Raw genomic sequence first — 12,588 nt, 5'->3', positions numbered from 1 at the left:
AGAGACGGGGTTTCACCATGTTGACCAGGATGGTCTCGATCTCTTGACCTCGTGATCCACCCGCCTCGGCCTCCCAAAGTGCTGGGATTACAGGCTTGAGCCACCGCGCCCGGCCAATAGGGGATATTTTTAAAACAAATAAATAAAAACCTAGCACTGTTTGTAAAAGGGTATTTTAATACCACAAATATTGGAGAGATGTAACCAACTAAATCTAGTTTAATGCAAAGTTTGCCACATTGTGCGTTTTGTTCTATGTCCCTCTCATTTTGTCACAGACCGTTGCCATTTAGGAATCCCTGTTTTAAGAGATCGGGGGTCACCGTGGACTGTTAGCATTTAGGAATCAACATTTTTAGAGATCAGATACGGCAAACATCATTGTAGGCTATAATGATTCAGGGAAGTCTTCATGGAAGAGATGAATAATTGGGTTCTTCATTGGATTGTAATGGTTGTATACCCTGTAAACTCACTAAAAATCACTGAATTGTACACATAAAATGAGTGTTTTATGGTATGTAAATTATATCACAAAACTGTTTTTGTTTTTTTAATGTAAAAACCAAGTGTAAAAGGGGATGGTGCAACATAGAATGTTGGTTTATTTTTTCCCCAAGAGACCTGTAAGATTTACTGTCTACTTTTCAGTGAAATTAGGAATGTAAATGTTGAGTGAAAAGGCAGGTGCTTTTGTAAATTATGAGAGCATGAGCTAATTACAGAGAAATATAACTGGGAGCCAGAGGTGGTGGCTCATGCCTGTAATTCCAGCTCTTTGGGAGGCCAAGGCAGGAGGATCGTTTGAGCCCAAGAGTTTAAGACCAGCCTGGGCAACATAGTATATATATAACTGGTTAATATTTAACCACCACACCACATTTATAGTGAAATAGTTATTCCTATCAAAGTAATCATGTTGGGATAACTGTACTCTTATTCTAATAAGGCATCATGATACAGGTGATATAAACTCCTAGAAATGTGGTATCATAATTCAGCAAAATTTCACAAACATTCAGGGAATTTACTTTGTTATTTACTTTGCTAATTTTTTCAGAACACTATAACTTCTTTTAGAGCCTATAATACACCTTTTATATATCCTCAGAGATGGTAAACTTCATGTTTTAGAGAGTAGGACGAATCTTGAAAATAGTAATTGTTGTCAAAATAGTAATTGTTGTCAAATTAGAAAATATTGTTAGTTGCAAACAATGTCTACCTGACAGGTAGCAAGACTGATCCTCATATATGGCAATTATATATTTATATTTTATATTTTTAGAAGACAAGATTCATTTGGAAGCTTTAGTATTTTTAAAAAATATTTACATCTCATACTTTAATTTTTACCTCTTATCTAATGTCCATTAAAGGCACTACACCACAGAGGAAAAATTATTTATACCCATCAATACTGGTGAGAACTGAACCACGTGAACATCTCCTTGATCAGTTGAAAAGGAAACAGCCTGATCTGTTAATGATGCTAAACTGTTCAGAAAACAGCAAAGAAGAAAAAAATCAGGTAAATTTAAAGGATCATTTTATAATAGAACTGTCTTACGAACTCTTGATGTGGCTGACTTCAAGTGAAGAATTTTAGCATTCACCCTTCAGTCTTACCCTGCCTCTCATTAATGATACAGCTAGTGCTCGACTTACGACCACGGTCGGGACCGTGGACCGGTCATAACATGATTTGGTCGTAAGTTGAGTTGGCTATATGTACAGTTGAAATGGTGCACGCGGAGATGGTAGTGCTGCCGGAAGCTGGTCCGCACTGTCGTACGCCCAGCTGGGCAACGTTTGCGCTGCCAGACGCGGAGCAGTCGTGGCTAGCGATTGTGGTCGTAAAGTTGAATGGTTATAAGTTGCATAGGTGGTAAGTCGATCAATACCTGTAGTTGCCTAGCTCTTAGCCTTATTTTTTAAATCATACCAGTTTTTAAATTATGCTAGTAGATAATAATAGCCAATATTTAATATTGTGTTTAGTAACATTTTTATATAGGAACCTGTACTCTCTATAAAAATATATTCGGAATTATATTCATTATTTGTAGACTTTGTTTACTTTATATATATATATATATATATATATATATACACACACACACACACACATATACTATATATACATATATATACACACATACATATATATATATATATATACATACATACATACATATTCTGCTTATGTAGATTTGTAGACTTTCGATTTGTAGACTTTCTACTAATTTTGTTGAGGTTTAACTTTAATATTATACCATGGGCATATATTGTATTCAAAGAAGAAAACTGCCCTTCCTTTGTGATGACTTTGAGGCTCTTGGACTTAGTCACTCATCCAGCTTCTTCTTCTAGGATGTGGATATAGAAAAGGCAGCTCTGGGGCAGTATACTGAAGAACCTCTAAGTCAGGAGCCATCTGTAGATGCTGGTGTGGATTGTTCATCAATCGGCGGGGTTCCATTTTTCCAGGTACTGATGATATCATATCAGATAACCCTTCCACGGATCTGATGTAAGTCATTCATTTACTATTCAATATAAAAGCATTATTCTTGGTGAGTAGAACCACAGAAACCTTTCAGTTATTTCTTAGGATGGCTTAACTCTTATGATTTGAATTATTTTTAAAAATCTCATACTGTTAAGAGGTTTTCTGTAGAATATATGAAGGCAAAATTTGACTTAATATACATCCTTAGGTGATAATCTTTAGCTAGTGCTTCTATTCCTTTTCCGCTTCCTATATACTCAGAATGGACACTGAGAACAGTCATTCCTCTCTTTCTTCTACCTTTGACATGGAAGTCTTGGAACCTATCTCTGCCCATAATCAGTATCTCTGCCCATAATCAGACTTTGAAGGCAAAAGGCTTGAAAAGATTGAGAGACTGGAGGCCTCTTAGGTTACATTAGTGATTTCTCCTGCCTGAGGCTCTTCTCTTGTGAACTGTTGCCCCATGTTTCCTGAGCTCCTTGCCTGCTCTGATCCTATGTCATTAAATCCTGCGACCTCTCCTATACACTTTTTTTTGAGATGGAGTCTGGTTCTGTTACCCAGGCTGAAGTACAGTGGCACAATCTCGGCTCACTGCAACTTCTGCCTCCCGGGTTCAAGTGATTCTCCTACCTCAGCCTCCTAAGTAACTAGGATCACAGGCGTGCGTCACCACACCCAGCTAATTATTTTGTATTTTTAGTAGAGATGGGGTTTTACCATATTGGCTAGGCTGGTCTCAAACTCCTGACCTCAAGTGATCCACCCTCCTCAGCCTCCCAAAGTGCTGGGATTACAGGTGTAAGCCACTGTGCTCAGCCTCCAACCCACTTTTTAACACTGTTGAGAACACAGTTGGTTTATGATTTGTTTCAGCATTGATGACTGAATACACAATAAATGTCACCAGTCCCTTAATGTTCTCTATGGGTAAGTGGAGGATTCCAGTGAAATACCACTTCCAAATGAGGCTCTATAAAATGCTAGTATCTTTTCCTTTAGTTTGAAGAGACAAGCCTAGACAAAGTGTGTGAAGGAAAAATTTCCTTACATAGGACATTGGTATCTATCTACATTTACAGTTGAAGTACTGCTTGTACCATTTAAAAAAAATTTTTTTAATATATAGAGAGACAGGATCTTGCTACTTGAATTCCTTGCCTCAAGCAATTCTCCCACCTCAGTCTCCCAAAATGCTAGGATTACAGGTGTGAAGCACTGTGCCTGGCCGCTTGTATCTGTTTTTAATAGATCTATAGGTCTTTCCTTTAAGGTCTAAAGATTCTCCATCTCTGCTTTCAGCTGTTAAAAAAGTTCTAACTCAGGTTCTCATCAATTCCTCCCTGTCTCTGGGCAGTTTTATACCAAAATTCTTGCTACCTTTTTTTAAAAAAAATGTTCTACTATGAGAGAACTATAAATATGTTTCTTTCAGTTTTCATCCTTTCTTCTAGCTTATAAAGTTAGGAAAAGGGGAAGGATAAGAGAACCTTGGTGACTACTTAATCCCTGGTCAGAAATTCTTTTATTATTATTATTTGTGGCATTTTGAACTAGGCTTAGTGATTCAGCTATGGCAAGGAAGTCCTCAAAGTACCAGAAAGGGTTTGGGATGGGATTTTAGACCTTTAGCTGAAGCCCATAAATGATCTTTTCTCTGGTAACAGTGTGATGTGGGGATTTTCTCTGGATTTAAAACTTTATTATTATTTTTTTGTTTTTTATTTTTTGAGATGGAGTCTTGCTCTGTCACCAGGCTGGAGTGCAGTGGCGCAATCTCGACTCACTGCAACCTCCGCCTCCTGGGTTCAAGTGATTCTTCCACCTCAGCCTCCTGAGTAGCTGGGACCACAGGCACATGCCACCACACCCAGCTAATTTTTGTATTTTGAGTAGAGACGGGGTTTCACCATGTTGGCCAGGATGGTCTCGATCTCTTGACCCCGTGATCCTCCCGCCTCAGCCTCCCAAAGTGCTGGGATTAAAGGTGTGAGCCACCGCGCCCGGCAGGTTTAAAACTTTAAAAGTTGGTTTATGATTTGTCTCAACATTGATGACTGAGTGTACAATGAATGTCACTAGTCCCCTTAATGTTCTCTATGGGTAAGTAGGATTCCAATGAAATAGAACTTCCAAATGAGGAATATGAAATAGGTTTTACAAATAAGATAAAATCCAATTTTTATAAACTAAGCAAAAGTGTTTTTAAGGTGGCCCATATACTAGTTTCTTTGCTTAAAACAGAATGGCTTTTCTGCATGACAGGAAATCTTTGTTTCCTTAGAGCAGGGTTTCTTGACAGCAGTGCTACTGGCATTTTAAACTGGATAATTCTTTGTTGTGGGGGGCTTTCCTGTGGACTGTACCATGTCAGTACACAAGAATGACAGTGTACTATTTGAATACTCACTCAAAGCCAGTAGCACTCCCTGGTTGTAACAACCAAAAAAGTCTCCAAACATTGCCAAACATCCCCTCTGGGAGCACAATCACTCCCTAGTGAGAACCACTACCCTGGAGTAAAATATTTATGTTTTAGAAAATAACACAGAAAATTAATATTTCTTTCACTATACTCCTTCCATTAGTGATAAAATAAAGAAGGCACTTGGCACTACTTGCCAAACAAATTTTTGGCTCAAACTTGTGCTGAACCTTTTCTGAAGTTTTCTACACTTAAATGTTCTTGCCTATAACCCAGAGAACTTTGAAAATAGAGTATAGTTAATGTGTATCAAATGTTACTTTATATTGACTTGATTTTCTCCCCTTAAATCCACAGCATAAAAAATCACATGGAAAAGACAAAGAAAACAGAGGCATTAACACACTGGAGAGGTCTAAAGTGGAAGAAACTACAGAGCACGTGGTTACAAAGAGCAGATTACCTCTGCGAGCCCAGATCAACCTTTAATTCACTTGGGGGCTGGCAATTTTATTTTTAAAGAAAACTTAAAAATAAAGCCTGAAACCCTAGAACTTGAGCCTTGTGTGTAGATGTTAAAAGAATATATATATATATATCAGCTGGGCGCGGTGGCTCACGCCTGTAATCCCAGTACTTTGGGAGGCTGAGGTGGGTGGATTGCTTGAGCCTAGGAGTTTGAGACTGGCCTGGCCAACATGGCAAAACCTCGTCTCTACTAAAATACAAAAATTGGCCGGGCGTGGTGGCGCACTCCTGTAATCCCAGCTACTGGGGAGGCTGAGGCACAAGAATCACTTGAACCCAGGAAGCAGAAGTTGCAGTGGGACAAGATCGCACCACTGCACTCCAGCCTGGGCAACAGAGCAAGACTTTGTCTCAAAAACAAAATTTAAAAAAGATATAAGGCAGAACTGTAAATTTAGCTGAATTTTGATATCTACCCATTTTCTGTTATCCCTATAGTTCACTTTGTATTAAGTTGGGTTTCATTTGGGATTTGCAATGTAAATATATATTTCTAGCTTTTCATATAAAGTTCTTTCATAACAAATGAAAAGTATTTTTCTTGTATATTATTAAGTAGTGAATATATAAGAACTGTACTGTTCTTCTAGGCTTGAGTTTACATAGGTGAATATCACCAACACCTGGCCTTAGAGAAGGACCACATCATTTTTTTTTTTTTTTGCTATGACTTACGTATTTTCTTGCCTCCTTCCTAGACGTTCCTATTTCGCTTTCTTGTTGGCTCACTTTTTCCCTTTTTATTTTTCACCAAACCATTTGTAGAGCTACAGAAGGTATCCTTTCTTATTTTTGGTAGCCAGAATTTTACCTAGGAATCTTTTAACAGTTTTTTAGTGGTTATTTTTTAAATCACTGTCAACAATAAATCTAACCCTAGAAGTATCCCTTCTTTCAGTACTTTTTATTTGTCTCCCTGAGATGTGAAAGGGTTTCATTCCTTTAAGAGGCCTAACAGATTTGCCCTGACAGAGTTCACAAAACCCACTTCTCTAGAATGTAAATTGCTATTATGGGAGACTACCCAGAGATCCGACTAATGGCCCTGTGCCCACACTCTAAGACGTGTCTTTTGGAGAAGATCACAATGATTTAAGGACTTTTTGAAACTTCCAATTATGTCTAAAAATTATATTCTTTTGTTTACATGATGAAACTTTTTGTCGTTCCTTGCTTGTATATAATAAAATATGTATGTGTATCTTTTTCTCAATTTAAATCTTAACCCTTAGAAGGGCCCTACTATTTCTGATCTGGCAGTCATATTTCTGGAAGTTGAGATTGTTTCAGCTTGAAGAACCAGAGCACTTGGAATATGTACAAAGAATAAATTTTGTGCCCACAACGTGTTTAGTGTGTAAATTTTAGAGACATTTGACTTTGATAGCTAAATTAAACCAAACTCTATTGAAGAATTAGAAAATATGCTACAAGGAATTAAATTGACCTTGTAGAATTAATTATCTTAATAAAAATAATGGCTATAATTTCTCTGCAAAATCAGATGTCAGCATAAGCTATAGTTAATAAATTGCCCTCAGTAAATCCATGGTTAATAAATGTGGTTTCTGCATTAACCTGCTTGCTGCATAATTTCTTATCTGGCAACAGGTATGTTTAGAGAGTTAGGCAAGCTGCATTCACATTCCCAAAATAAACTACGCAGGTACCATCAAAGAAGAAGGACCCTAGTAAACATATAGGCTTTTAGTTGCACTCCAAGGGGCTATCCTAGGTGCAAGGTTAGTGAGAAACAGGCCCTCACGCAGCCTGAAGTCCAGCTTTAAGTCATCTCATTCCATGACTGCTTAAAAGTTATCTGAGAATGCTGATGCAACTAATTTCACTGCCTCACAGAAGCAAAAATAAATCTCCAGAGAAATTTAACATCCAGAACCATAAATTAGCTCTACCAATTTTCATACACAACGTCAGACCCTCAGAATGTAACCAAGAGTAGCATCAGCAAAAATGGCAAAGTAGGTAGCTTCAAGGACCTGTTCCTCCACAGAAACACTGAAAAGTCAAGCAAAAACATTCAGAAACAACTGTCAGAACTCAGGAAAATAGTTTACAGCCACCAAGCATTTGCTAAATCAAGAAAAAGGCAACCTATAAGGAGAAGGAAAGCTTGGCAGTGGTTTACTTGCCCTTCTCCATTCTCAGCTCTGTAACAATCTTAGACACATCATATTCTCAGTGTGGGGTCTGGGTCCTGGGTTTCTAGGGCGAAGAGAGATCTTTGTTGTTGTTGTTATTGTTCTGGGAGACAGAATCTCACTCTGTCACCCAGGCTGTCGTGTAGTGGCACAATCTCAGTTCACTGCAGCCTCTCTGGTTCAAGCAATTCGTGCCTCAGCCTCCCTAGTAGCTGGGACCACAGGCACTTGCCACCACACCTGGCTAATTTTTTTATATTTTTAGTAGAGATGAGGTTTCACCATGTTGGCCAGGCTGGTCTCAAACTCCTGACCTCAGGTGATCCACCCTCTTTGGCCTCCCAAAGTGTTGGGATTACAGGCGTGAGCCACTGCACCTGGCTGAGCTTTGTGATGTTTTAACTTGCCCTATTCTCAACACTCTCCCCAACTCCTCATTAGTCTTTAAAACCAACAGTTCTATAATCATAGTGAAGACCAGTAGCCTAGCAGCCCCTTGCTAGGACAGAATGGGTTTGAAGTCTCCCAAAACAGCATTATTTGAGCACTGTCATTATTTAGCCTGACAATTCCCTGGAAACCCTCATTCACAAGACTTGCCTTGGCCAGCCATGGTGGCTTATGCCTGAAATCCCATTACTTTGGGAGCCTGAGGCAGAAGAATTGTGTGAGGCTAGGAATTCAAGACCAGCCTGGGCAACATAGTGAGACACTTTCCCTACAACAAATTTAAAAAAAATTAGGCATGGTGGAACACACCTATAGTCTCAGCTACTCAGGAGGCTGAGGCAGGAGAACTGCCTGGGCCCAGGAATTTGAGGGTTCAGTGAGCTATAGTCACATCACTGCACTCCAACCTGGGTGACAGAGCAAGACCCTGTCTCTAAATAAAATAAAAATAAAAAAACAAATACTTGCCTTTATTTCACTCAACTCAGACCATGCTCAGTGAGAATAACCTTTCACCTGGGACATTTGTTGAAGATAATCAGTAGCCTGGTAAACATGTAGCTGACTAAGGCAGTGATAACAGTTGAGGCAAACAAACTGCCCCCGCCCCCCAAAAAACAAAACAAAAAAAATCCAAAGAAGAGCTGGGGAATGAGATGTCTATAGGAGGCTTTCAAAACTACTGACGTGGCAGGGTGTGGTGGCACACACCTGTAATCCCAGCACTTTGGGAGGCTGAGGCGGGTGGATAACCTGAGGTCAGAAGTTCGAGATCAGCCTGACCAACACGGTGAAACCCTGTCTCTACTAAAAATACAAAAATTAGGGGCCGGGTGCAGTGGCCCATGCCTGTAATCCCAGCACTTTGGGAGGTTGAGGCAGGTGGATCATCTGAGGTCAGGACTCCGAGACCAACCTGACCAACATGGTGAAATCCCATCTCAACAAAAAAATATAAAAATTACCCAGGCATGGTGGCAGGTGCCTGTAATCTGAGCTACTTGGGAGGCTGAGGCAGAATAATTGCTTGAACCTAGGAGGTGGAGGTTGCAGTGAACTGAGATCATGTCATTGTATTCCAGCCTGGGCAACAAGAGTGAAACTCTGTCTCAAAATCATAATAATAATAATAACTTGATATATTCATGGGACTCTAGAAGACCATGCACATGTATGGGCTTATGTGCATGCTCAAATCTGTGCACACGCCCAGGAAAGACCTAAGAAAGTCGTTCTAACACAACATCTGGTTGACCTTGAGGCACTGAAAAAATATGGCAAAAGTTAAGTCAGCATTTTTTAATGCCTGCCTGAGTGTGAAGGTGTGCCCCAACACAAACACACACAGAACCTCTTGGAAGTGGGCTGGGAGACTAAATAGATTCAATCATTTCAGTAAATATCTAATCACTAGCTTACCACTAAGCTAAATGAGCAGAGACTTCAGTGACGAAGACCTATTTCACAGATTCATTTGGAAAAGCCACTAAAAAAAACCCATCAACAGCAACAACAAAAAACAACATCAACAAGTCCTTAGAAGGGGAAATAATTTGTTTTCCAGAGTAGTCACATTGCATTATTAGAAATGTCAGTTTTTGGCTTGGTATGGTGGTTCATGCCTGTAATCCCAGAACTTTGGGAGGCTGAGGCAGTTGGGTCATTGAGGTCAGGAGGTTGAGACCAGCCTGGCCAACATGGCGAAACCTCATTTCTATTAAAGATACAAAAATTAGCCAGGTGTGGTGGCACATGCCTGTAGTACCAGCTACTTGGGAGACTGAGGCATAAGAATTGCTTAAGCCCAGGAGGTAGAGGATGCAGTGAGCTGAGATCACACCAGTGCACTCCAGCCTAGGCAACAGAGTGAGACTCTGTCTCAAAAAAGTCATTTTTCTATAAAAAATTATGAGTATTGTTCTTACACAGAAAAATAGCAATGTATAGAAACTATCCTTAAGGAAACTTGGATGTCAGACTTACTAGGCAAAGAATTTAAACAAACTATTTTAAATGTGTTCAAAACATTAAAGGAAATCATGTTTTAAAAAAGCAATAATTGAAATTAAAAATTCACTAGAGTGACTCACAAGCAAATGTGATTAAGCAAAAACAAAGACTCAACAAACTTAAAGTGAATTGTGATTATCTAGTCTGAGGAACAGAAAGGAAGAATACATAAAAATGAATAGAACATCAGAAACCTGTGGGACATTATCAAGTATACCAACATATACATAATGAGAGTCCTAGTAGAAGAGAATAGAAAAGGACAGAAATAATATTTGAAGAAACAATTGGTAAAAATTTCCTAAATTTGCTGAGAAACATTTATCTCCATATCCAAGAATCTCAATGCACTCCAACTAGGACAAACTTAAAAAGATCCACACTTATTCACATCATCATAATCAAACTCAAAATCCAAAGAAAAGGTAATCTTGAAGAAAGGGAAATGAAATTAATCATTTAGAAGAGCTCCTTCACATGATTAACAGCTGACTTCTTATCAGTAACCATGAAGGCCAGAAAGCCATGGGATGACATTCAAAGGGCTGAAAAAAGTCTGTCAACCAAGAATTTTATATCCAACAAAAGCAATCTTCAAAGATGAAGCAAAATATAAGTAATTCCCAGATAAACGAAACTGAAACAATTTGTCATTAGCAAACCTGCCACACAAGAAATACTAAAGGGAGTCCATTAAGTTGAAATGAAAGAACACTAGACAGTAACTTGAGACTACATGAAGAAATAAAGGGCACTGATAAAGGTAACTAAGTAGATAAATATAAAAGACCATATGAATATATTTTTGCTTATGTTTTTCTTTTGTCTAATATTAAAGACTACTGCATAAAGTTGTAATTATAAATCTGTGCTGATGGGCACACAACATATGAAGATGTAATTATGATAACATTGCAAAGAAGGGGAAAGAACAGAGCTACGTAGGAGTTAGATTTTGTATACGATTGATATTAAGTTGGTATTAACTTAAACTAGATTGTTAAATTAAGTTGTTAATTGTTATTTCCAAAACAACAAAGGAAATGACTCAAAAATATATATAGTAAAAAAAAAAACCCTACTGTCAGCAACCATAATTTTTTAAACAAAAAACAAGAACATTAAAAAAAATGACAAGGGAATTAAAATGGTATACAGCTAGTGCTCGACTTACGACCACGGTCGGGACTGTGGACCAGTCGTAACACGATTTGGTCGTAAGTTGAGTAGGCTATATGTACAGTTGAAATGGTGCACGCGGAGACGGTAGTGCTGCCGGAAGCTGGTCCGCACTGTCGTACGCCCAGCTGGGCAACGTTTTCGCTGCCAGACGTGGAGCAGTCGTGGCTAGCAATTGTGGTTGTAAAGTCGAATGGTTATAAGTTGCATAGGTGGTAAGTCGATCAATACCTGTATTAGAAAATATTTATTTAATACAAAATGGGACAATAATGGAAAATAGAAAGGAAAAATGACATAAGACATATAGAAAACATAGCAAAATGGCAGACGTAATTCCTTCCTTAATAGTAATTGCATGAAATTGATTAAACACTCCAGTCAAAAGTAAGAGAATGGCAGAATGGATTTTAAAAATGGTGCAACTATATGTTGTCTACAAGTGATACACTAGATTCAAAGATATGAATATGTCGAAAGTAAAAGAATGGGAAAACCTACACCATGCATACAGTAACTCAAAGAGACCTGCAGTGGCTATTATCCTACAAAATGGATTTTAAGGCAAAAATTGTTTCCAGTTAAAAAAGGGACATATTTTAATGATAAAAGTATTAATTTATTAGCAAGTGATAACAACAAACATATGTAATTAACAACAGAACCCCAAAATACATGAAGCAAAAAATAAGATAATTGAAGAGAAAAACAGACAATTAGACAATTAAAAAATAACAGTTGGAGACTTAAATATGCCACTTTTACTAATAAAACAAATAGGCAGAAGATCAAGAGGGTAATAAAAGACTTGAACAATACTATAATCCAACTGGACCTAACAGATTTTTATAGAACATTTGACCAAACAACAGTATAAGATACATTTTTCTCAAATGGGGATGGATCATCCCCAGGATAGACCATATGTTAGGCCATAAAATAAATCTCAATACATTTAAATTGATTGTAGTAATAAAAGTATTTCTCCAACTGCAATGGAACAAAATTAGAAATAAACAACAAAAGGACATTTGAGGAGTTCACAAATATGAGGACAACACACTCCTAAATAACCAGTTGGTTAAAGAAAAAGTCACAAGGGATATTATAAAATACTATGAAAGGAATGAAACAAATATATAATATACCAAAACTTATGGGATGTAAGTGAAACAAATATATAATATACCAAAATTTATGGGATGTAACTAAAGCAGTGCTTAGGAAGAAATTTATAGTTGTACAGACCTACATATATTATAGATTATATAACACATGTATATTATACATTATATAATATAGTGTGTGTGTGTGTGTGTGTG

At 37.9% G+C, this 12,588-nt stretch overlaps 1 protein-coding gene across 1 annotated transcript in view; it reads left to right on the top strand.

Moving 5' to 3' along the window:
• Positions 1–7,045, top strand: part of KIF11 (kinesin family member 11) — a 60,720-nt gene extending 53,675 nt beyond the window's left edge. Inside the window, exons 18-20 of the mRNA XM_037727747.1 lie at positions 1,366–1,531; positions 2,374–2,490; positions 5,298–7,045. Coding sequence (XP_037583675.1) covers positions 1,366–1,531; positions 2,374–2,490; positions 5,298–5,429 — 415 coding nt within the window. The 3' untranslated portion in view covers positions 5,430–7,045. The remainder of the gene's footprint in view (positions 1–1,365; positions 1,532–2,373; positions 2,491–5,297) is intronic.
• The last annotated feature ends 5,543 nt before the right edge of the window (positions 7,046–12,588 follow it).

Source organism: Cebus imitator, unplaced genomic scaffold (assembly GCF_001604975.1).
Source record: "Cebus imitator isolate Cc_AM_T3 unplaced genomic scaffold, Cebus_imitator-1.0 Scaffold238, whole genome shotgun sequence".
NCBI lineage: Eukaryota > Metazoa > Chordata > Mammalia > Primates > Cebidae > Cebus > Cebus imitator.
The sequence above is the reverse complement of the archived record's forward strand: the minus strand, read 5'-3'. Positions and strand labels throughout refer to the sequence as shown.